The sequence below is a fragment of the Onthophagus taurus genome, chromosome 2 (assembly GCF_036711975.1).
Source record: "Onthophagus taurus isolate NC chromosome 2, IU_Otau_3.0, whole genome shotgun sequence".
NCBI classification, from domain to species: Eukaryota; Metazoa; Arthropoda; class Insecta; order Coleoptera; family Scarabaeidae; genus Onthophagus; species Onthophagus taurus.
Genome location: NC_091967.1, coordinates 1,298,683 through 1,323,627, shown reverse-complemented (window position 1 = coordinate 1,323,627; position 24,945 = coordinate 1,298,683). Strand labels below are relative to the sequence as shown.

Here is a 24,945-nt window from a genome sequence, read left to right as displayed (position 1 = left end):
TAATTTCACGCATGCTCTTTTAAGTCAAGTTTTAGTCCCTAGATATTTTTTCATACATGTTACCAGGAAACTATAAATAGTTAAAAATATATCTACTTATTTTAATTAACAAACATAAAATGAAGTGTTATTTTAACTGAAAGAATTAATTTTTAAAAGCAATCAGTTAAAATCCTATTCATAACCTTCAAAACGAAAACAAAGAGAATTAAATTTTGCAGTGAATATCATAAAAAAATAACGCTCACAATGAATTATATTTCGTTTTATATCACAAGAGGCATCTAATATAACCGTGAGTGGACGATTTTTCTTTAAAAAAAACGTTCGAAAAAAATCTAACCTCACTTTTGTTTTCAGATAATGAAGTGGAAAACTAAATTGGTTTTAAATAGAGATAATATGATGTATAAATTAGGCGTTCTTTCTTATAAACGTAAATTTTGCACCTTATTAATATTTGGTTGTTTAGGATTTACAACCTACACCATAGATTTTACCGGTTATATCAAAGAATGGAATGAAAAAATTTCACATTTCCGATCGCCACGTCAAATCCAAGCAGATAAAAAAACTTTTAACAATTTCGAAGACAATAAATACGCCATGGCACAATCAGCTGAACGTCTTTTAGGAATTCCTTTCGTAAACATAGACACTTCAAACCCATATATACCCAAGCAACGAATAGTACATTTAGATTTAAAAGGGGCACCGCCAACGCTTGGGTTTTTAAAGAAATTTTTTTTAATGATTAGGAACATGGGCGCAACTGGGATTTTATTGGAATATGAGGATATGTTTCCCTATTATGGTGTTTTAAAACCGATTAGAGCTAGAAATGCTTATACTTCCAAGGACATTGGGAGTATTTTAAATTATGCTGAAGAATCTAATTTAATGGTAATTCCTTTAATTCAAACTTTTGGACATGTTGAATTTGCTTTAAAACATAAGGAATTTGAAAAATTAAGGGAAGTTCCTGCAAGTCCACAAGCTTTATGTCCTAATAGAAATGGTACTTTAGAGTTTGTTATGGAAATTGTAAAACAGGTACATTTAATATAAAAATAGATTACATATTATTAATTATAATTGAAATCCATTCTACCAGTTGTTAATTTTGAAGTAGGTAAATAATTTAAGGTTTGAATCTATACTTTTATAACATTCTTAAATTTTTATTTGTTAATGATAAACAATTCGTCCTTAAATTTATTTATTTGTAAATTTAGTAATTAATAATATGACCTTCAATTTCGATTTGTGATTTCTTTAATAAGAATAAGAAATAGTCTTTGAAGATGGCCAAGGGCCGAAACTAGTTAGACTTATATTAAATAAAAACCAGTTCAAAAAAGTAAAGATTCAAACTTTAAACTATTTACCTACTTCAAAATTTCAAAAAAAAGTTCAAAAAGACCATTTTTTTTTAATCAATGTGATATGACCCAAAAGACACGTTACAAATAAAAAAAAGCGCGGAAAAGTGTAGAATATACCCAAAAATTACATTAAAGATTCGATGTGACGTCACATTTTGTGACGCAAGGCTAAACCCGAATGTTTCTATACTCTGTTTTTAAATCAGGAGGAGTAAACGCGAAAGTCAGATTTACACGAGGAAAAATCACAAAAATTTACAATAATGACACGAAACTGTCGAATTGTTCTAATTCAAAATTGCCTGTGTGTGAAGTTCACACACAGCTTTGCATACACAATATATGAAGTTTCAATATGCTTAACTTTTAAAGTTAAATTCTTAAATTTAATTAAGTTATTCCTCTGTAGAAACTAGAAACCCGGCATAACAAGTGCTCTCCCCACTGCTTAACTTTTAATAGACAAAAATCGGGGAATTACCGAAACCTTGGATTGTAATTCTCGCGTGTGAATATCGTGTATGGACTCGTTGTTTGTTATTGTAGTGAAGTTGTACTATTTGTTTTATAAAAATTGTTAGCAAAAGTTGATCATGTCGCTGTAACTACTGATATAAAAAGAGGAGCCCTAGCCTGGTACACCGATGCTTCAAAGACAGTAAGATCTGGAGTAGGCACGGGCATCAGTGGACCAAATAGCCACATCAAATTGCCCCTCAGCTCGGACTTAACAATTTTCCAAGCAGAAGTTCTTGCTATAAACTTCTGCACCGCTTTGAACCTACAGAAGGGACAAAAAGGTGCATCCATAAACATTTTCACAGACAGTCGGGCCGCCTTAAAGGCAATTCAGGCCTACACGTGTGGCTCCGCACTGATCAGAGAGTGCACCAACAACCTGAGAGAACTCGCTAGGGGCAATGATGTTACCCTATGGTGGGTTCCAGGTCACAGCAACATTGAGGGCAATGAGAAGGCCGACAAGCTGGCCAAAGAGGCAGCAAACACGCCCTTCATTGGACCCCAACCTGGATGTGGACTACAAAAAAGCCACCTAAAACAAATAATCAACAACTGGGAGGCTTCAAAGATAGCCTTACGCTGGAAAGAACTTCCAGGTCACAGACAAGCGAAGAGTATGATAACTCCGTCGCAAAACAAAACCAAAGAGGTTTTATGCCTCAGCAAAGGGGATCTAAGAACGCTCTCAGGCTACCTAACCGGCCATGTGCCCCTAAAATACCACCTCTTCCACATTGGACAAGCTGAGGATCAAACTTGTCGACTATGCAACGACGAGTCAGAAACTGCTGAACATATACCGTGCAATTGCGTCGCCAGAGGACGTCTAAGGCACAACGTCTTCGGTAAAACTCCCCTGTTACCTACCGACATAAAGGTTCAAGACCTCAGGACAATACTAAGGTTCATTAAGGACCTACATTTGCCCTAAACCTTTGGAGGGCTAAAGTTACAATAGATCTTATAGGTCGCGGTAACGAGAGGGGCCGCCCTCCTCAGCCCGGCAGCAATAATAATAATAATAATAACTACTGATATATGGACTTCGGACAGCAATAAAGCGTATTTGACAGTAACTAGTCACTTTTTTACGACGACTTTATACATAATGCTGTTTTGGCAACTAAAGAAATACCGGAAGCCCATACTGGTGTAAACATTGCGTCTGCTTTATCAGAAATTTTTCATGTTTGGGAAATTGACTATAAAATAATTAGCATTGTTAGTGACAACGGTGCTAATATAAAAAATGCCATAATTGGGCAGTTTCAAAAAGAACACCATCCATGTATTGCGCATACTTTAAATTTATGTGTTACAGATGCTCTAAAGTCAACCGAACCAGTAATGCGATTAATAAAAAAATGTAGAGCATTGGTAGCTCATTTTAAGCATGAAAAATTAAAAAGCATGCAAAAACAAATGCTATACCCTGAATTAAAAGTAAAACAAGATGTATCTACTAGATGGAACTCTACTTTAATTATGGCAGAAAGACTATTAGCGATTAAAGACCCATTATCAGCCGTCATTACATCACTACCAAGAGCTCCAGAATTTATTACAGCAACAGAATGGGATCTGCTGATAGATGTGGTATCCATTTTGAAGCCATTTGAAAAAATAACTATTGAATTATCAGGCGAAAAATATATAACAATGTCTTTAATTATTCCTCTTATAAGATGTCTACAGCATTCGCTAAAAAACCGCATTCCTAAAACGACCAGTGCAGAATCTTTAAAACTTGTTTTACAAGATAATGTTAGAACACGACTTGAGATCTTAGAAACAAATTTACTTTGCTCAAAAGCAACGTTTTTAGATCCTAGATTTAAAAAAGCAGCTTTTAGTGTTGCAGAAAATGGTGACAGTTCAAAAATTAATTATTGAAAAAATATCCTCTATTTTACAAAATAAAGGTGAGACGATTGAAAAACAGACCATAGAAACTACAACTGACAATACTGATGATAAAGAAAACATTTGGTCACACTTTGATCAAGAAATTGTCACTTTAAAAAGTATTTCAACACCATGCACGACTGCAGCATTGATGGTTACACAATATTTAGAGATCTCGCTTGTAGCACGAACTCAAAATCCGTTGAATTTTGGAAGCGCTACAAAAGTGTACTTCCTGAAATATATCAACTGCATAAAAGATATTCATGCATTCCAGCTACCTCAGTTCCTTCAGAACGAGTATTTTCCAAAGCTGGACAAATTATAAATGAACGCCGAAACAGACTCTCTGGGAAAAACCTCGACATGATTATTTTTTTAAATAGTAATATAAATTTGTTTAATTAATATATTTGTCATACATTTTTACTAGAATAGTGTATTTGTTTTATAAATAAATTATTTAACGTGTACTATTTATAAAATTAATTATTACTGAATTATAATGCACGCCAAAATCCTTATTATGTCCATACTGTCCATAGTTTCCTTCACTTGATTCCACTCATTACTTTGAGTCTCAGTCAACTATCAGACGACTGTTCATTGTATGATCAACGATTTTTCTAGAACAGCTGAATGAATAACTTGCATTCGACTAAAATGAAAATAATTATATTTTCATTTTATTTATTCGTTTGCTTGATAATCTGTTTCAGAAATCAACGAATATTAGATAGTTATTCAAACATTCGAATAAATTCTATAACATCGATGTATTCGAATACTTGACAACAATCGAATTATTCTATAGTGTTCATAACTAATCGAATATACGAATAGTTGGTAACAACTATCGAATTATTCGATAGTTTTTATTCAATAGTGCCCATCACTAGTGTGAACTTCCTCGCATTCAACCAATCACGTGCAAGGTCAATCTGGTGACAAATTTAAAATACTCCTCCTGGTTTAAAAACAGAGTATAATTGCCAAAGAAAACTTCAAGGTATAATTAATGTTTGTAAACAAAACTAACCTTACCTAACATTCCTTCACGCTATAATTGACATTACAAAAGAAAACTTCACGCTATAATTGCCATTACTAATTGCCAAAGAAAACTTCATGGTATAATTTATGTTTGTAAACAAAACTAACCTTACCTAACATTCCTTCACGCTATAATTGACATTACAAAAGAAAACTTCACGCTATAATTGCCATTACAAATTGCCAAAGAAAACTTCATGGTATAATTAATGTTTGTAAACAAAACTAACCTTACCTAACATTCCTTCACGCTATAATTGACATTACAAAAGAAAACTTCACGCTATAATTGGCATTACTAATTGCCAAAGAAAACTTCATGGTATAATTAATGTTTGTAAACAAAACTAACCTTACCTAACATTCCTTCACACTATAATTGACATTACAAAAGAAAACTTCACGCTATAATTGCCATTACTAATTGCCAAAGAAAACTTCATGGTATAATTAATGTTTGTAAACAAAACTAACCTTACCGAACATTCCTTCACGCTATAATTGACATTACAAAAGAAAACTTCACGCTATAATTGCCATTACTAATTGCCAAAGAATACTTCATGGTATAATTAATGTTTGTAAACAAAACTAACCTTACCGAACATTCCTTCACGCTATAATTGACATTACTAATTGCCAAAGAATACTTCATGGTATAATTAATGTTTGTAAACAAAACTAACCTTACCTAACATTCAGCGTCTGAAGACACAGGGCTAAACCCGAAACTTAAAAATATACAACTTAGCGCTGAATAACAATTAAAACTAGAACTAACACTTGCACTAGAACTATACTCTGTTTTTAAACCAGGAGGAGTAAACGCGAAAGTCAGATTTACACTGGGAAAAATCACCAGAAAATATCACTAGATATTTTGGCGGTAAATTTAAATTAATAATTATTACTTATTTATTTACTATACATACAAATTAACATTGAAGTTATGAGTGTATTTATTTCAAAATATAATAAAAAAGGGTTTAAGAACACAAAATATACAATAATGACACGAAACTGTCGAATTATCAATTACCTAACCTTCAAATTCAAAATTGCCTGTGTGATTCAACCAATCACGTGCAAGGTCAATCTGGTGGCAAATTTAAAATACTCCTCCTGGTTTAAAAACAAAGTATAGTTGTAAGTCTGGTGTTAGTTCTAGTTTTAATACAATAAAAATAAGCAACATAGTGATATCTAGGGCACGAAACGTTTGTAACAAAACGATTCGATTTCCTCCCCTTAACTTGTTGTGGCCACTAAGTGGCGTCTTTAGAAAACAAGCTCAGAAAACTAGCCACTGAGAGCAAGTGGAGGGGGGAAATCGTATCGTTTTGTTACAAAAGTTCCGTGCCCTAGTGATATCTTATCAAGGTTTATATATAAAAGGTTGTCTAGGTTCGTACGCAATCATACTGCGCATTACGTCACATGTGGAAAATAATACCGCCAAGCAATTCAAATTAAACAAATGCATGGAGTACCACATGGCCATGAGGTTGCGTGCGCAATCCGTGATCGCTTACGTCACGAAACACTCCTGCTATTGCCCCTCGCCCACAAACTAAAATCAAAGTATTGCAGCATAGGAACTTAGACAACCTTTAATATATAAACCTTGATATCTTATGCTAACTAGCGCTACCTACCACTGTCACTAGAACTAACATGAGACCTAGAACTAGAAACAAGCAAGCTTAGCCGTCTTAAGAGACGCACTGCTAAACCGGAATGTTTCTGGTTCTAGGTCTAGTGTTAGTTTTACTTTTCTTTCAATATAAATTCACCACAATCTAACGCTAAACAACATTTAAAACTAGAACTAACACTACACCTGGAACTAGAAACATTCGGGTTTAGCTGCACGTCTCCCAAGACGGCTAAACCCAAATGATTCTAGTTCTAGGTCTTGTGTTAGTTCTAATACAAAACTAATACTAAACCGCAAACTAGAAACATTCGGATGTAGCCCCACATCTCTCAAGACGGCTAAAGCCGAATAATTCCAATTCTAGGTCTTGGGTTAGTTCTAGTATTAGTGCTAGTCTAAAACTGACACTAGAAACTAGAGGTCTAGTGTTAGTTCTAGTTTTAGTTCAATAAAAATACACAACATCTAAATAGAATCATTCGGGTTTAGCCGTCTTGAGATATGTGCAGCTCAATCCGAATGTTTCTAGTTCTAGGTCTTGTGTTAGTTCTAGTGATAGTGTAAAACTAGAACTAACACTAGACCTGAGGACGCACGGCTAAACCTGATACTTTCTAGATCTAGGTCTAGTGTTAGTTCTAGTTTTACACTAACACTATCACTAGAACTAACACAAGACCTAGAACTAGAATCATTCGGGTTTAGCCGTCTTGAGAGACGTGGGGCTAAACCCGAATGTTTCTAGTTCTCGGTCTAGTGTTAGTTCTAGTTTTACACTATCACTAGAACTAACACAAGACCTAGAACAAAATGGAATAGAATAGTGTAAAACTAGAACTAACACTAGACCGAAAACTAGAAACATTCGGGTTTAGCCCCACGTCTCTCAAGACGGCTAAACCAGAATGTTTCTAGTTCTAGGTCTAGTGTTAGTTCTAGTTTTAGTGCAATAAAAAAATGCAACATAGTAATATCTTATGCTAACTAGCGCTACTTACCACTGTCACTAGAACTAACACAGGTTTTTCAAAACAGCTAAACCCAAATGATTCTAGTTCTGGGTCTTGTGTTAGTTCTAGTGATAGTGTAAAACTAGAACTAACACTAGACCTAAAAAGTATCGGGTTTAACTCAACCACAAAAAGTGACGTCACGTCGAATCTTTAAAGTAATTTTTCGGTAAGTTTTACACTTTTCTGCCGTTCTTTTTATTTGTAACGGCTTACTTGAGTGATTTCTTTATTATTTCAAATATAGGTTATGGAACTACATCCAAATTCTGATTATTTACACATCGGTTGTGACGAAGTATTTCAAATGGGTGAATGTGAAATTTGTAGATCACAACTCCACGAAAATCTCTTTTTAAATCACATAAAAAAAATATCGACCTCTATTCACCAAAAATACCCCAACTTACAATTAATAATTTGGGATGATATGTTACGACATTTAAGTCAACAGGCAATGATTGAAATGAAACTAGGCGATTTAATAGAACCGATGGTTTGGGTTTACGCGGAAGATATTTACCACTTTGTAGCGCCGCAAATTTGGGAGAAATACGCGATCGTTTTTAAAACGGCTTGGACCGCCTCAGCTTTTAAAGGTGCTTTCGGTGAAACTTTATACGTTCCGGAAGCGCGAAGACATCTCGAAAACAATTTACGATGGATGGAGGTGATGGCGCAACAAGGTAAATTATTTAAGTTGGGATTTAACGGAATCGTTTTAACCGGGTGGCAAAGGTACGATCATTTCGCCGTTTTATGTGAAATTTTACCCGCTTCTATTCCATCGTTAGCTTTAAATTTGGTCACGGTTACAAACGGATTTTTTAACTTATCGCTTAAAACGAAGTTGTTATCTTCGTTGAGTTGCCCGCAAGGTAATTCTAGAAATATACAATTTATTAATTTAGATTCGGATCCACATTTGTGGGAAAAACTTGGTCGATGTATGTTTCCAGGAAGTCCAGTTTTTCGATTAATGTATCGCGTTCATATGATCGAAACTGAAGTGATTGAATACGTCCAAATTACAACGCGGCAAAAAGGTTGGTTAACCGCTTATAACGTTCGTAGAAATTACAGTTTACCTTTACGGGTGGATGAATTAACGGGGGGATTACCTAGAGTTTATCACTCTATGATTTCCGTAGCTAAATCCGCCGTAGATAGTATGTTAGGAATTTTTGATAATTACACTATAGCCGAATGGATTGAACAAAGATTATATCCGTATATAATTGAATTGGAGAAAATTCAAAACGATTCCGTTACGCTTAAAAGCATACAAAATTGGCCGTCAAGACCTTTGTCAATTATGAAAGATTTGAAACGGTTTGGAATTGTTTTATAATTATTATTTTTTTGCCAAAGACTTTTTTTGTGAGTAATTTTTATATCAAAAGAAACTTTTCTGTGATTGGCTGCTGTACAAATACTCATTTTAATTTCATTTTATTTATAAATCATTTATTTTTATAAATTCTTGGTGAATTTAACGCATTTACTTTTATTACTTTCTTATTTTTGAAAGAAAAAAAAGTGTTATTACTGCTCAATCAAGTATTGGTTTGATAACGTCCTGTGATTAGTCGAAAATCAATCACTTTATTTAGATAAAGTAAGTGTAGATCTTAATGACGTTTTTCTTTTAAAATATTCATTCTTATTAACTTAGTAAATTGATAGCTCGATATTTCACGCAATCATTACTAAATATGTCTTGTATTAGACGTATGAGGTGTTCAAAAAGATGTTAAAACAACATTTAATTAAAACTGTTTATTGTTGTCTTTTTATTTAATTTACAACTTCCTTGTCTTTTTTCGTACTTTTGCAGTTAAATCATCCTCTCAATTGACATTTTAATCGAAGAATAGATTATTTATTACAAAGAAATTTTCAAAATTATTATTTTAACATCTTTTTGAAATATCTATATTAATTTATTGAGCTCAAATTACTAATTTTAAAATCTCCACTGCCCGATAAGCGATTTTTAGTTCTTTCTTAATAGCTCATCCTAATTTTTACACATCTTACATAGTTAACTTAAATAGTTTTTGATGTCCTGTGTACGTGTCAGTGATGTATTTAAAAAGGATACGGAATAAAACTTAATCATTAGTTACCAAAATCTTTATGTCGTCAAAGTTTTAAATAATCGTGTGTTGTAACGATTTTTTTATATATAAAAAATAATAAATTAATTAAAATCTAAACTTAAAATTATTTATTTTTACGTTACATTTTTTATATTTAGTTTATTATATCACAAAAAAAATCACTGGATGAAATACTGAAAAACATTTTAATTTGATTTCGGTTGATGAGTTTTCCTATGAACTGCTAATTGTCCAGATTGCGTGTATCGACTCCCACAAATTTGGCAAACATACGGTTTTTCACCCGTATGAGTTCGCATGTGGCATTTTAAAGTTCTAGAATCACCGAAAGCTTTTTGACATATTGAACAAATATGATCTTTTATTCCTAGATGTGTTTTTTTATGCGCCGCTAAATTGCTGGAGGTGTGATACGATTTTGGACATTTATCACAAACGTATGGTTTCTCGCCGGTGTGAGATCGCATATGAATAGTTAAATCAGCAGCTCTTCCAGTTCGTTTACCACAAATGTAACATTTATATTTCTTTTCGCCGGTGTGAGTAAGGTTATGCGCAACCAACGCGCATTTGCTTACAAAAGCCTAAAACACAACAAATAATGAGGATATAAATTGATTAAATTAAGAAAACTTGGTACTTTGGGACATGATTCACAAACGTACGGCCGTTCTTGAGTGTGAGTTCTGATGTGAATTTTTAAATAAGATGATGTAGCGAATCCCGCGCCGCAAATTGAGCAAATATATGGACGTTCACCTGTATGAGTTCGTTTATGAGCTGTTAATGCAAAGGAATGGGCAAAACGTTTACCTAAAATGTGGTTTTTAAAATCATTTAAATCGTTAGCTTTGTTCTTTGGGTCTTCTTTACTTTGCACGACTTGGCACTATTATGACGTCATAGTGCAATTAAGTGGACCGCGTTATACATCAGTTGATTAAGCGACAAATGAATAATATTGAAAAAAGGGGATTTTCGTTTACAACTCTCTAAAAATATAAGACTTCTCAAAATAGATAGGCTCAAACTATTGAAAATTGTTTGGTGCCTGTCCAAAATAATCTAGAGTTTGATTTTGTACTTTTAAAGTGGTTTTATTTTATATAGAATTTAAGTCTAACCAGTTTCGGCTGTTGGCTATCTTCAGAGACTCTACAAATAGATTAACATCTCTCATCTTATCCATTTTATAAACAAGTTTCTTAATATTTCTTTTTGTTTTGTTAAAAAAGATCACGTATCAAAGTCGAAATCAGATTATTAGTTACTAATTTACAGAATGAGTGTTACAGAGTGTTACAAGTTTACAGGTTAAAGTATAAAACGTTCTTTTTTTCAAAAGAAATATTAAGAAACTTTGGAAAAATTCAAGAAAATCGACGATCAATGTGAAATGACCCAAAAACATGTTAAAAATAAAAAGAATATGCGGAAAAGTAGATTAACTTTAGTTATAAAACTTCTATCATATGATAACTAACTTCAAGTTTAAAATGCCAACCTCAATTTTGACATATTTGTAATCTGCATTAAAAATCCTTTAAAATGAGTACAAACACGACATATTTATCTTCAATATTAATGAAGTTATGGTCAACTTCCGGTTAAGGATGTCAATTTTGACATATTTGTAATCGCCGTGAAAAATCCTTTAAAATGAGTCTAAACAAGATACGTTTAATTCCAATATTACTCGAGATATAAGAACTTCCGGTTTGAAATGTCAATGTCATTTTGACATATTCTTAATTTTTATGAAATGTATTAATATTTGTCACAAAAACAAAAATATAATAATAAAAAATTAAGGTTGGTATTAATATTTAAAAATTAAATTGCTATCTTCATTGCTGCTAAGTTAGGATTTAATGTTTTTTATTCTAACTTTTTTATTTTTTGTGATAAGTGCGTCATCTTTGGACTCATTTTAAAGGTTTTTTAATGAAGATGACAAATATGTCAAAATTGACGTTGACGTTTCAAACCGGAAGTGATTGTATTTCCATTAATATTAAAGTTAAATATGTCGAGTTTGGACTCATTTTAAAGGATTTTTTATGAAATTGACAAATATGTCAAAATTAAAACTTGAAAGTTCGAACTTTTTGGTTTTTTGAGATAAATGCATCAAGTTTGGACTCATTTTAAAGGTTATTTTATGGAGATTACGAATATAATAATAAAATTAAAGTTGACATTAACAACTGAAAGTTTTTTGCACGACTAAACTGAATGTTTCTAGTTCTGGTTCTAGTTCAATAAAAATATACAACATAGTAATATGCTATGCTAACTAGCGCTTAACTAGCACTTGAAATCGACAATTTTTCTTAATCAATGTGAAATGACCCAAAAAACACGTTAAAAATAAAAAGAAAGTGCGGAAAAGTGACTAACACTAGATTAACTTCAGTTATAAAACTTCTATTATATGATAACTAACTTCAAGTTTAAAATGCCAACCTCAATTTTGACATATTTGTAATCTGCATTAAAAATCCTTTAAAATGAGTACAAACACGACATATTTATCTTCAATATTAATGAAGTTATGGTCAACTTCCGGTTAAGGATGTCAATTTTGACATATTTGTAATCGTCGTGAAAAATCCTTTAAAATGAGTCCAAACATAATACGTTTAATTCCAATATTACTCGAGATATAAGCAACTTCCGGTTTGAAATGTCAATGTCATTTTAACATATTCTTAATTTTCATAAAATGTCTTAATATTTGTCACAAAAACAAAAATATAATAAAAAAAAATAAAAAATTAAGGTTGGTATTAATATTTAAAAATTAAATTGCTATCTTCATTGTTGCTAAGTTAGCAATTAATGTTTTTTATTCTAACTTTACTTGTTTTTTGTGATAAGCGCGTCATCTTTGGACTCATTTTAAAGGTTTTTAAATGAAGATGACAAATATATCAAAATTGACGTTGACGTTTCAAACCGGAAGTGATTTATTTCCGTTAATATTAAAGTTAAACATGTCGAGTTTGGACTTATTTTAAAGGATTTTTTATGAAATTGACAAATATGTCAAAATTAAAACTTGAAAGTTCGAACTTTTTGGTTTTTTGAGATAAATGCATCAAGTTTGGACTCATTTTAAAGGTTATTTCATGAAGATTACGAATATAATAATAAAATTAAAGTTGACATTAACAACTGAAAGTTTTTTGCACGACTAAACTGAATGTTTCTAGTTCTGGTTCTAGTTTTAGTTCAATAAAAATATACAACACAGTAATATGCTATGCTAACTAGCGCTTAACTAGCACTTGAAATCGACGATTTTTTTTAATCAATGTGAAATGACCCAAAAAACACGTTAAAAATAAAAAGAAAGTGCGGAAAAGTGACTAACACTAGATTAACTTCAGTTATAAAACTTCTATTATATGATAACTAACTTCAAGTTTAAAATGCCAACCTCAATTTTGACGTATTTGTAATCCGCATTAAAAATCCTTTAAAATGAGTACAAACACGACATATTTATCTTCAATATTAATGAAGTTATGGTCAACTTCCGGTTAAGGATGTCAATTTTGACATATTTGTAATCGTCGTGAAAAATCCTTTAAAATGAGTCCAAACATGATACGTTTAATTCCAATATTACGCGAGATATAAGAACTTCCGGTTTAAAATGTCAATGTCATTTTGACATATTCTTAATTTTTTTAAAATGTCTTAATATTTGTCACAAAAACAGAAATAGAATAAAAAAAAATAAAAATTAAGGTTGGTATTAATATTTAACAATTAAATTGCTATCTTCATTGTTGCTAACTTAAGGTTTAATGTTTTTTATTCTAACTTTTTTGTTTTTTAAGATAATTGCGTCATCTTTGGACTCATTTTAAAGGTTTTTTTTAATGAAGATGACAAATATATCAAAATTGACGTTGACGGTTCAAACCGGAAGTGATTTATTTCCGTTAATATTAAAGTTAAACATGTCGAGTTTGGACTCATTTTAAAGGATTTTTTATGAAATTGACAAATATGTCAAAATGAAAAGTTGAAAGTTCGAACTTTTTGGTTTTTTGAGATAAATGCGTCAAGTTTGGACTCATTTTAAAGGTTATTTCATGAAGATTACGAATATAATAATAAAATTAAAGTTGACATTGACAACTGAAAGTTTTTTGTACGACTAAAGTGAATGTTTCTAGTTCTGGTTCTAGTTCAATAAAAATATACAACATAGTAATATGCTATGCTAACTAGCGCTTAACTAGCACTTGAAATCGACGATTTTTTGTAATCAATGTGAAATGACCCAAAAAACACGTTAAAAATAAAAAGAAAGTGCGGAAAAGTGACTAACACTAGATTAACTTCAGTTATAAAACTTCTATTATATGATAACTAACTTCAAGTTTAAAATGCCAACCTCAATTTTGACATATTTGTAATCTGCATTAAAAATCCTTTAAAATGAGTACAAACACGACATATTTATCTTCAATATTAATGAAGTTATGGTCAACTTCCGGTTAAGGATGTCAATTTTGACATATTTGTAATCGTCGTGAAAAATCCTTTAAAATGAGTCCAAACATGATACGTTTAATTCCAATATTACGCGAGATATAAGAACTTCCGGTTTGAAATGTCAATGTCATTTTGACATATTCTTAATTTTTTTAAAATGTCTTAATATTTGTCACAAAAACAGAAATAGAATAAAAAAAAATAAAAATTAAGGTTAGTATTAATATTTAACAATTAAATTGCTATCTTCATTGTTGCTAATTTAAGGTTTAATGTTTTTTATTCTAACTTTTTTGTTTTTTGAGATAACTGCGTCATCTTTGGACTCATTTTAAAGGTTTTTTTTAATGAAGATGACAAATATGTCAAAATTGACGTTGACGTTTCAAACCGGAAGTGATTGTATTTGCATTAATATTAAAGTTAAATATGTCGAGTTTGGACTCATTTTAAAGGATTTTTTATGAAATTGACAAATATGTCAAAATTAAAACTTGAAAGTTCGAACTTTATGGTTTTTTGAGATAAATGTCAACAAAATCTGCACTAAACTGCTTAGTGCAAGTAGAGCAGTCCCAACAAACAAAGCTATTGTTAAATTAATTTAATTGTTTTACCACAATTATTACATTCGTAATTTTTTTCACCAGTGTGAGTTTTAGTGTGAGCAACTAATCCTCTGGGATCAGCAAACGATTTTCCACAAATATTACAAATGATTGGTTTTTCACCGGAATGAGTTCGCATATGAATCTAAAAATAGAAAATTGTTTTGTATAATAATACATGGTTTTAATAAATAATACTGCTAAATGTCCATGTTCATAAAATCGTTTCCCACATTCCATACAAAGATGTTTTCTTTCACCACCATGAGTTCTCATATGTTTTGAAAGACTTCCTGCTGCATTGAAAGATTTTGAACAAACTGTACAAACATAAGGTTTATATTCAGAGTGACTTTTTAAATGATTGTTTAATTGTTTTACGAAAGAAAAATCTTTTGAACAAACTGGACAGGTTGTCTTTTTAAGCTCGTTTGATTTTAAATCAATTTCATCTTCTGGTATTTTTTCAACTTCATTAATTTCTTCCAGATTATCGACATTTTCCTCAGTATTTAAATTAATGATTAAAATCTTTTTAGATTCATTTCGTTGTATTTCTCTTAAATTTAAATCCGATTTTTCACATTGTATTTTAAACGAATATGCTGAATTCAATTGGACTAAACATTGTTTGCAAATATATGTAGGAAGTCCGTCGTTTTCCGTAGCCTTAAATCATTTTAAATGTAGTTAAGATTGAGTTAATTTAATTCCTAACCTCAATTCCGGTCAAGTTTTTTAACATAACATCCAGAGAGTGTTCAAATAAAGTTTGTGGGTCTTCATCTTTATTTTCTATGAGACAAGTTCTGCATAAACGGTTTATATTTATGATAACTGATTTGTTTTCGTTCATTATACGATAAAATTATCGGAAACGTATTAAAATAAAACTAACCTAAAAAAAATTAAACGCCAAAAATTGACATTAATGTCAATTTTGACGATTAGTTCATAGATGGCGTTTTAAATCGTGAGGAATTTGGATTGAAAAATAGAGATTGGTAAAATTAAAATTGTTTTTATTTCGTCTAAAAAGTAAATAAAGGTTATTTTTTAACTTATTATAAAAATCTAATGGAAGTGTTGACTAGGTTTTACATAAATATATATACATATAAAAATATTATATCATTAAAAATGATAAATTATCACATTTATTAAAACTAGACTTTATAGTTAATATTGTTTGGAATATATTATTTCTTATTGTTTTATTGTGAACTAAGATGTTAAGTAAACATCCAAAACATAAGTACTACCACAACTACTTATTTTATGTTTTTCTTTCACATTTAAGTTATGAATATTTGCAACATCAAATGGTTCATTTTTGTCTTTTCTTCCACGCTATTTAGAAGAAGCAAAATCAATAACATTCATCTATGGACGCAACATAGTCTTTTTGGTTGATATAATTTTTTATTATCTAACAGTGAATACACTTATTATAAATAATTTATTTATTTTTACACCTTTTACATCTTGTTGTGTGTAGTTCACTCTATAATCGTAAAACCTATAAAGTTTTACGTTTTGTTTTTCCAATTTTCAACGGAATCAGTCTTTATCGCAGTCTTTATAAAACTCAACTAAGTTTAATAATCCTAAATAGATATAATATTTCTATAACAAGAGTATTATTTTTTATTTTATTGTCAATTAAAAAAGTGTTATCATGGTTATTTACATTATAAATGTAAGAAAAGCATGACTACAATAACGATTGTTATGAATGTAATGATGAGATCATAGATCTAGTTTATGTGTGATTAACAAAATTTTATTTACGACTGCTCAACGACTATTTTTGGATATATCTCTCAACCCAACCCAACGGGGTTGAAACTTTTATTTGGTGAAGATTTCACATATTCATTTTGCTTTGTTGCTTCCTTGAGAAAGCTCAAAATTGCACCATGACTTTATGGACACACTATAATAACAATGATAATTGATATAAATATGCCTCGATACAAATTTTTTTGATATTTATGTTTAAGATTGTATTTAAGCGGTCGTAAATAAAATTATTATTCAAAATATTTACCTGAACCATCAGTTGTACTGATTCCCTTATACAATTATATTTTTTTCAAAATCATTCCAACGTAAAACTTCACAAGTTTTAATAAACTTCCCTATAAAAATTCTTTTCATACGAAACTCTCCCCTTTTTTTGCATTTAAACAAAGTCTAACATATGAATCCCTGTAGTTTTTTTCAACATCAATTTTAGCGATATCCGAATTAATCTCCGTAACACATATAACATCTTTATTACTATCTTTAACATCTTTAGTATTACTATTATTTTTTGATGAAGATTTACTACCACTGTAACGACTCCAAAACGACTCGGAGGTCGGTTGAGACGATTGTTGGGTAGACGAGGTGGTATTATAAGTATTTTTTCTATCGATTCCACCTTTACTTTTATATTTAACCCCATACTGTCTCATTCCGCATAATCTTAAGAATCCGTTTCTAAATTTCGAACTCATTAAATTGTATAAAATCGGATTAATCGCCGAATTAATGTGAAACATAATCCTACAGAAATACAAAATGTTATAAAACCCTTCTAGTCCTAAATCCATCGTAGATTCAGCTGGTGATAATAAAATCCATAAGGTGAACGCTCTGAACGGTAGCAAACACACGAAGAAAGCGAACACAACCGTTCCCAGCATCAGGATGACTTGTTTTCGATATTTTAGTACGCTTTGTGTTGGTACGGTGTTATTCTTTGTCGGCGCTACGATGTTTGGATGTTCCATGAGGGTTTTTGCGATTAGGGCATAAAGCATTAGAAGGATTCCTAATGGGAGGAAGAAAAAGATGGAAATCGATAGGACAAAATAGAGAAGCGGTAGGGTTTCGTCCCCTTTGCTTAAACACATTGGTACAACTGTTGAATCGAAGACTTCTATAGAATATTGGGTTATTCCAAGAATTGGACTGAAAAAATTATAAACAATATAATAACAATACTATCATAAAATGTAAAGTAACATGCTATACTTATGCACAGTGTGTCTTAAGATTATTTAACTGCATAAACTTGAAATAAATTTTAATGAAGATTACGTTAATTCTAAATATCTATACAGGGTGTCTCAGCGAGACCGGTCATTAGATGTTTCTGGGGTTCTGGCGAAAATAAAAATTTGAGAATTCAGACTTAAGTATTATCAATTACGATTTCTTCGACTAAAATATTTTCAGATTTCTTGCACTTCCGGTTATACCGGAAGTCGCCACCTACTTTATTCTTTTAAATAGAACACCCAGTATATTTTTACATATTTGGATTTGTCCGTTTTCAAGGTTGATAAATAAGTTTACTTTTTGCAGTTTGATGGAGTATGTTTTGGTGCCGAGAACTGCGGTCTAGAACGTTTGATCACTTTACTATGGCACGTTAAATTTTCAAAATTTTGAAGTACCATAACTTCATTTTTTTAAATGGCACCCCCATTTTTATTACTTTCTTAGTCGTCTTCGGTGTCTCATTCTACATCTTTTATGGGTTGATTATACAGAAACTATCATTTTTCACATGGTAATTTGAAAATAGTTTTTTTGTTCCAAATTTTGTTTTTTAATACACAAACACGAACTTTTGTTCAAAATGAACCTTGCAAAGTTCTAGATCAAACAGTTCAATTATTGTCTAGCCAGAATTGACTTGTTTTTGTAAAAACGATATGTAGAGGAATGACGAGATAAGCAGAGGAATGATTTTTTTATTTGATACGGCAAAATAATACAATATTAGGCATAATATGCATGTTAAAACCAAAACAGTGAATAAACTTAAGAGCTTAAAACAAAAGAATATTCAATGCAATAACGAAAAAACGTTAACGTTTTACACTTGAACAAGCAGCTTCTTGATCTTCGTCAGAATAAACATCTTGAAACTGTAGCTTATTTTGAACTTTTATGGAACCGCTGATATATCTGCTTAAAGGAGTGTCCTCATCATCACTAGACGTGTCACTAAAGATAGTTCATCATTAAGCCCAATTTTGTTGAATTTAAGGGAACCAATGAAGTATTTTTTATTGCCGTTTATGAAAGTGCTAAGTTCATAAAAGTTTAATCTGATGCTACTTTCATAATCTTCTTTTTTTATTTGGTGTACTTTCATTGTTCCTCTAAAAGTTTGTAGCAAAACATTCTTAAGTTTTTGGGACATTTCATTAATTTTGTCTGCATCAATCTGATAGTAAGTAATGTTCTGAATGTTTTGGCACAGGTTATTCAACATAGCTTTTATTTCGACCATATCTGCTCCTTGACCAACCAATCTATCTAACGTCCTTTTAGTAACTCCTCCTATCCCGTCAGGTGCCCCCTTTCCGTGACCAGCTTCTAAATAGTCCAAGTAAAATTTTTTACTTTTGGGTGCAATTTTGGCAACTCGATTGCTAGGAAATAAAACATGGTTTTATTACGGTATTGAGTCGACGGTGAGTCACTAATAAAGTGAAGCGTATCAACTGTTGGGTAAGAGTTTGTTATGCACTTTATTATTGGGTCTAAATGCGCCCAAATGGCCGGGACATTATGTAGAAGCGATTCTGATAAAGTGCAAAAGCATTCTTGCTGTATCTCATCTTGTTTGGTATATACAACAACAGTATGTAGAGATATCTGTTTTCTTGATCCTCCGAAGTGGAATGCTTGTATCTCTTCTGCATATTTCATAATATTTCGAATAACCGCCTCGGTAATTCGAAGATTCTCTTTAAGTTCTTTGAGTTGTTTGTACTGATGTAAGGATCTGCCTTTGTACTTCAGAAATTGTATAATACTTTGTTTAAAATCAGCTATAATATCAGAAACCTGGCATTCAACTTTCTTCTTTGATGTCTTTCTAACCTGCTTTTCTTTTTGTGATGTCTTGTCAACATACGTGCATTTTTCTGCCATCCATTTGAAGTAGTAACTGCGTTCCCTAGGGTTGTATTCACGGAATGATATTTGCATAGAAATACATTTATCGCATCTCTAGAACTGGTCATTCCTCTGTGCCTGTCATCAGTCCTCTGGATCTCAGTAATCCAGAGGAATGGTGCCAGAGGAATGACGAGTTCTTCGTTTATTAGTTTTTAGTTTAGGAAATTGAATGAATCCTAACCTACAAATTGGTCCACGGAAAGGAAACTCATTATTTCGTATTTAAATGAGGGAATGGATGCAACAAAAATATAAATAAATTAAATACACTTACCAGAGGAATGGTCAATCTGTGTGTGACATTAACAATTTGGGAACAAAACGTTAAAAAGAAGACGTATTGTTTTAGTTCGACAACATTTGCTTACTGACACTCTGCAAGAACTAGGTTAGGAAAAGCATATCTGGTTGCGTGCGAAGACATATCGCCATCTACCATCATATTATTTACGTACTTCTTGCGAGCCAGAGGAATGACCGCTAAAGGTGGTAACATAGTTTCTATCATCTTTTTGAGGGGAGTTTTAAAGTGGAACATGTTTTTATACTAGCTTTACTGAAAGTTCAGGTTTGCTTAATCAAAATGTAAAATTACAAATGAAGAAAGTTAATAGATTTTTGTCTAATATGTACATAATGTTAGACGTCTCCAGTTATAACATGCCAGACGAATGATATTTTGACATGATTTCATTAACTCTTTAAGAACTCGATATAGCTGGTCTATACTTTTCTAGAAACAATACGATGTTTGTAGAAAGTAATTTTTTAGTCGAAATTGTTACCGGTAACAGCAAAAATGATAGTTTCTATAGAAATACCGTTATATCCCATATGTCTCATACCTAACATTAATAGTTGGGGAGATAATTAGGGTTTTTTGAAAAATGCACACATATCATATGGATATTTAGCCTAATGTGCCATGAAAGTGTCCAAATTTCGAAAAGTTAACGTGTAATAGTAAAGTGACCAAACGATGTAGACAGCTGTTCTCGGCACCAAAACATACTCCATCATGTTGTTTAGGCATGTTCTGTATCCTAAATTGATATCTCAAAAATTGAGTGTTCTATGATTTTTTGAACAAATGTCCGCTGGAGCAGATTTTTCTAGAAAAAATCGAATAACTCGAGAACGGAAGAATCAAATTGCAAAAAGTAAAGTTATTTATAAAGCGTCAAAACAGACAAATTCAAATATGTAAAAATATACAGGGTGTTCCATTTAAAAAAATAAAGTAGGTGGCGACTTCCGGTATAACCGGAAGTGCTAGAAATCTGAAAATATTTTAGATGAAGAGAACGTAATTGATAATACTTAAGTTTGCATTCTCAAATTTTTTGTTTGGCCAGAACCCCAGAAACGTCTAATGACCGGTCTCGCTGAGACACCCTGTATATTGCTAATTTTTGTAATGTTTTTGAACTGCACTGATAGCTATTTATAGTGGATCTGACATCGAAAAAAGTGACGATTTACGAATACTATGAGAGACAGCATCCAAATTAATAGATTTGAATTTTATGAAATGTCACTTTGATAACTATACAGGGTGTTTCGGTGACTCGGGGAACAAAGTTAACCACATATACTAGAGTGAAAATGACGACGATTCATGTAAAAAAAAATTAGTAAAAGTCTTCAAATTTCAAAGATACAGGCCATCAAAGTTAAGAAATTTTAACACATTTTTCCAAATATCTTAAACACTATTTACAGTAAAACGCCGAAATTTGGTACTGTATAAATCAATGTGATGTAAAATCGTTAGGCAATTTATCAGTTAGATCGGTCCCTGGGAACACTGCTATACAGGCTGTTCCTAAAGTTTGTTTGCTCAGAACTTTTTTATACTATTATAACCCTACATTTATTTTTGCAGTTTCTAATAGTAAATTTAGTTCAGAAACTTTTATTACTTTAGTCCTGTTAGTAGTTAATTATTCCTGTTAGTCTTGTCGTTTTTTTGTTGATTTTAAATTTATTGTTTTTGGATTCTTTTATTAAACCAACAAAAATAAATGTTGTTAAAGATTTAGCTAAATCTACACTTGGACATGTTGCATACATAATAGTTATGACTGTTCAGTTCGATTTTCACTTGTCATTGCCAATTCAGATTATTTATTTATTTATTTTTTTTTAGTGTTATTGAATTCGGAGCCTAACATTTTTGCATTTAAAACGAAAACGGTGGTTTTTATCAATATTCTCTAAGAGTGATAAAAGTTTCTAAACTAAATTTACTATTAGAAACTGCAAAAATAATTGTAGGGTTATGATAGAATAAAAAAGTTCTGAGCAAACAATCTTTAGGAACACCTGTATAGCATTGTTCCCGCGTACCAATGCAACTCAAAAATCGCCTAATGATTTTACGTGGTGTTAGTTTACACTGTACCAAATTTCAACACTTTACCATAAATAGTGTTTAAGATATTTAGAAAAATGTGTTACCTGTATCTTTGCAATTTGAGGACTTTTACTAATTTTTTTTTACATGAATTGTCATCATTTTCACTCTAGTACATGTGGTTACATTTGTTCCCCGAGTCACCGAAACACCCTGTAGATTAAAATTGACATTCATAATGACATTTGTGACCTTGAAATCAATAATTAAAACTTTTTTAAGACGCTTTTAAGCTTGAATTGCATCGATGTTTTTAATCTATTATAACGTATAGTGAAATAATCTTGAAACACATTCTGCACGTAAATGTTACATTTTCTGCAAAACACAGAAATATTTACGAAGCAGTATTCTAACAGCAATTTATTTGATTCGTAGATGAATATGAAAACATAAAATAAAGAACGGTTGGAATGGCCCTCGTTTTAATTTAAATTATTCGCAGTTATAATAGATAATTTCAGTTCCTCATTTCCAACAAAACAGGCTAATCAACTTAGCAATTACTCCCTTTAGTTTGTCTCCTTTGTAATAGTAATTTGCCTTATAATTTGAAAACTATTATACCCGGCACACATTTTAATGAGAATTCCGAAAGTTCAGACTGAATCCAACTGTTCCAAATTCTAGATTAACTACTAGACATTAATAATAAAATACTGTAACTACTTACTGTTTTAGAGCAGGCAACGTGTTAAATACATGATGTGTTGAAGATGGTGGTGGATGTGGTTTCGTTATTATGTCGTGTTATTATTGTTGATTTGAGGATGTAAACGAGGTAAAATAAACAGACAAAAACAATGGTGTCTACACAAAAGAAGGTTTATGTTTATTTTTGATGGGATTATCTTTGGTTGTGGACACATATAACAACAGCAATGATGCCTACACTTTACTATAACATAAGCGGTTTTTATTTAAATATTTTTTTTATTTTCCTAAATCTATAAATAAATAATTTCTAATAGGTATAAATTGTGTTAGTGGTAAAACTCGAAATATTGTAATGAGTTTTAACAATAACAAATATAAATGGAATACTGGCCATTTTTAAATACATAATAAATACTTTTAGTGAATTGAAATCATTCTACACAATGTGTGCAGTACGAATATGATCTTGATCTTTAATTTTTTTGTGTAAAATGATCATATCTTCGTGTTTAATCAATCTATCAGTCTGCATTTTCAAGCCGAAGCTGTTCCTATTCGATACCGGAGATTCGTTTGGTTTAAAAGCGATCGTATTGTTTTTAGAATGAAAGCAAACCCGATAACCATCCTGGTGGTTTGTGGAGGAACTGCTTCTGCTCGAATTTATAGTGGTGGTCATCGTGCCGTTTCTAGATCGATTAAAATAACGTCTTTTACGTTTACTGGAACATATTAAAAACCCCGTTCGAAATTTCGAACTCATCAGGTTATATAAAATAGGATTAACAGCCGAGTTTAAATACAACATAATTCTACAAAAATATAAAATGTTAAAGTATTTTTCAACGCCTAATTGATAAAATTTTTCTTCTGGAACGACTATAATCCATAAAGTAAATACTCTAAACGGGATTAAACAGACAAAAAAGCTTAATACAACCGTTCCAAGCATCATTATGACTTGTTTTCTCGCCCTATTTGAGTAACTATCAATGTGTTTATTGAGTACTAAAGTGGCTGCGTTTGTAATTAATGTTTTCGCTATAATAAAATATAATACTAAAAGAATTAGGAGTGGCACAATGAAAAATATGACTATACTACTCAGAAAATAAGCTTGAGGCCAAACTTCTTTGGCCAATGTCCTGCAGTCGGGAGGCGAAGAATTTCCGCTAGTATACGTTGTTATCGCCAGGATTGGGCTGAAAAATTTATTTTTCTTCCATCTACAGGGTGTCTCAGCGAGACCGGTCATTAGACGTTTCTGGGGTTCTGGCCAAACAAAAAATTTGAGAATGCTGACTTAAGTATTATCAATTACGTTCTCTTCATCTAAAATATTTTCAGATTTCTAGCACTTCCGGTTATACCGGAAGTCGCCACCTACTTTATTTTTTTAAATGGAACACCCTGTATATTTTTACATATTTGGATTTGTCTGTTTTGCAGGTTTATAAATAACTTTTGCAATTTGAACCAGCAAGTTATTCGAATTTTTCTAGAAAAAATTGTTCCAGCGGACATTTGTTCAAAAAATCATAGAACACTAAATTTTTGAGATATTAATTTAGGATTCAGAACATGTTTAAACAACATGATGGAGTATGTTTTGGTGCCGAGAACGGCTGTCTAGATCGTTTGGTCACTTTATTTTGATACGTTAACTTTTCGAAATTTAGAAGCACCATAACTTCATTTTTTTAAATGGCACCCCCTATATTTTATTACTTAGTCGTCTTCAGCGTCTCATTTTACACCTTTTATATTCCACATGTCCTATGCCTAACATTAATAGTTTGAGAAATAATTAGGGTTTTTTGAAAAATGCTCACATATCATATGGATATTAACCTAGTGTGCCATGGAAAACAAATGTTTAATGACTTATTGATAAACGTCAAAGTCTAAATTAGGTTGTTTGATGCTTGTGAGTCTAAAACCAGTTAAAATGGATATTAATAACGTAAATAATGTTTATACAAATGAAGAAATCCATAATTTATTTTTTGTGCACGAAAAGTGCGACAAAGTTCTTAGTAGAACTTGAAGAATGTTTAATGAAAATTATCCACATTTATCTCCGATGACAAAAGGTAAATTTAGAGGAATAGAAGCAATTTTTTTGCATT

The 24,945-nt window shown here is 31.3% G+C and overlaps 3 protein-coding genes and 1 long non-coding RNA gene across 7 annotated transcripts in view; 1 reads left to right on the top strand and 3 right to left on the bottom strand.

Annotated features, from left to right (window-relative positions):
* Positions 1 to 4: 4 nt before the first annotated feature.
* Positions 5 to 9,751, top strand: LOC111423498 (hexosaminidase D-like). The gene is made up of 3 exons (XM_023056742.2): positions 5 to 295; positions 361 to 1,053; positions 7,780 to 9,751. The coding sequence occupies exons 2-3, from the start codon at positions 364 to 366 to the stop codon at positions 8,881 to 8,883; spliced, it is 1,794 nt and encodes a 597-aa protein (XP_022912510.2). The 5' UTR covers positions 5 to 295; positions 361 to 363; the 3' UTR covers positions 8,884 to 9,751.
* LOC111423501 (zinc finger protein 180-like) lies at positions 9,740 to 15,688 on the bottom strand. Of its 2 annotated transcripts, none has more exons than XM_023056746.2 (5): positions 15,494 to 15,688; positions 14,974 to 15,444; positions 14,785 to 14,920; positions 10,296 to 10,468; positions 9,740 to 10,239 (listed from the first exon to the last, which is right to left on the bottom strand). In XM_023056746.2, exons 1-5 carry the CDS (start codon positions 15,629 to 15,631, stop codon positions 9,841 to 9,843), a joined length of 1,317 nt encoding a protein of 438 aa, XP_022912514.1. In that variant the 5' UTR covers positions 15,632 to 15,688; the 3' UTR covers positions 9,740 to 9,840. The 2 variants fall into 2 exon arrangements, with proteins under 2 accessions (XP_022912514.1, XP_022912515.1); XM_023056747.2 differs by having other exon boundaries at positions 14,797 to 14,920.
* Positions 15,689 to 15,780: 92 nt separating this feature from the next.
* Positions 15,781 to 24,945, bottom strand: part of LOC111423499 (ecdysis triggering hormone receptor) — a 90,954-nt gene continuing 81,789 nt past the window's right edge. For 2 of the 3 annotated variants that reach the window (XM_023056743.2, XM_071201600.1), the window contains one exon: positions 15,781 to 17,736. In XM_023056743.2, coding sequence (XP_022912511.2) covers positions 16,932 to 17,736 — 805 coding nt within the window. In that variant the 3' untranslated portion in view covers positions 15,781 to 16,931. Of the gene's footprint in view, positions 17,737 to 22,968; positions 24,019 to 24,945 lie in introns of those variants that run through there. The other variant, XM_023056744.2, reaches the window with a different exon arrangement.
* LOC139432791 (uncharacterized) lies at positions 18,505 to 20,607 on the bottom strand. Its single transcript, XR_011642461.1, has 2 exons — positions 20,018 to 20,607; positions 18,505 to 19,924 (listed from the first exon to the last, which is right to left on the bottom strand). It is a non-coding gene; the product is annotated as an uncharacterized lncRNA (long non-coding RNA).

Excerpts from the sequence above, each read along its gene's own strand:
- LOC111423498 (XM_023056742.2), top strand. The coding sequence starts at position 364 with ATGAAGTGGAAAACTAAATTGGTTTTAAATAGAGATAATATGATGTAT. Across the intron at positions 1,054-7,779 it reads TTATGGAAATTGTAAAACAG|GTTATGGAACTACATCCAAA; the intron begins GTACATTTAATA and ends TTTCAAATATAG.
- LOC111423501 (XM_023056746.2), bottom strand. The coding sequence starts at position 15,631 with ATGAACGAAAACAAATCAGTTATCATAAATATAAACCGTTTATGCAGA. Across the intron at positions 15,445-15,493 it reads AAAACTTGACCGGAATTGAG|GCTACGGAAAACGACGGACT; the intron begins GTTAGGAATTAA and ends AAATGATTTAAG. Across the intron at positions 10,240-10,295 it reads TTTGTGAATCATGTCCCAAA|GCTTTTGTAAGCAAATGCGC; the intron begins GTACCAAGTTTT and ends GTTGTGTTTTAG.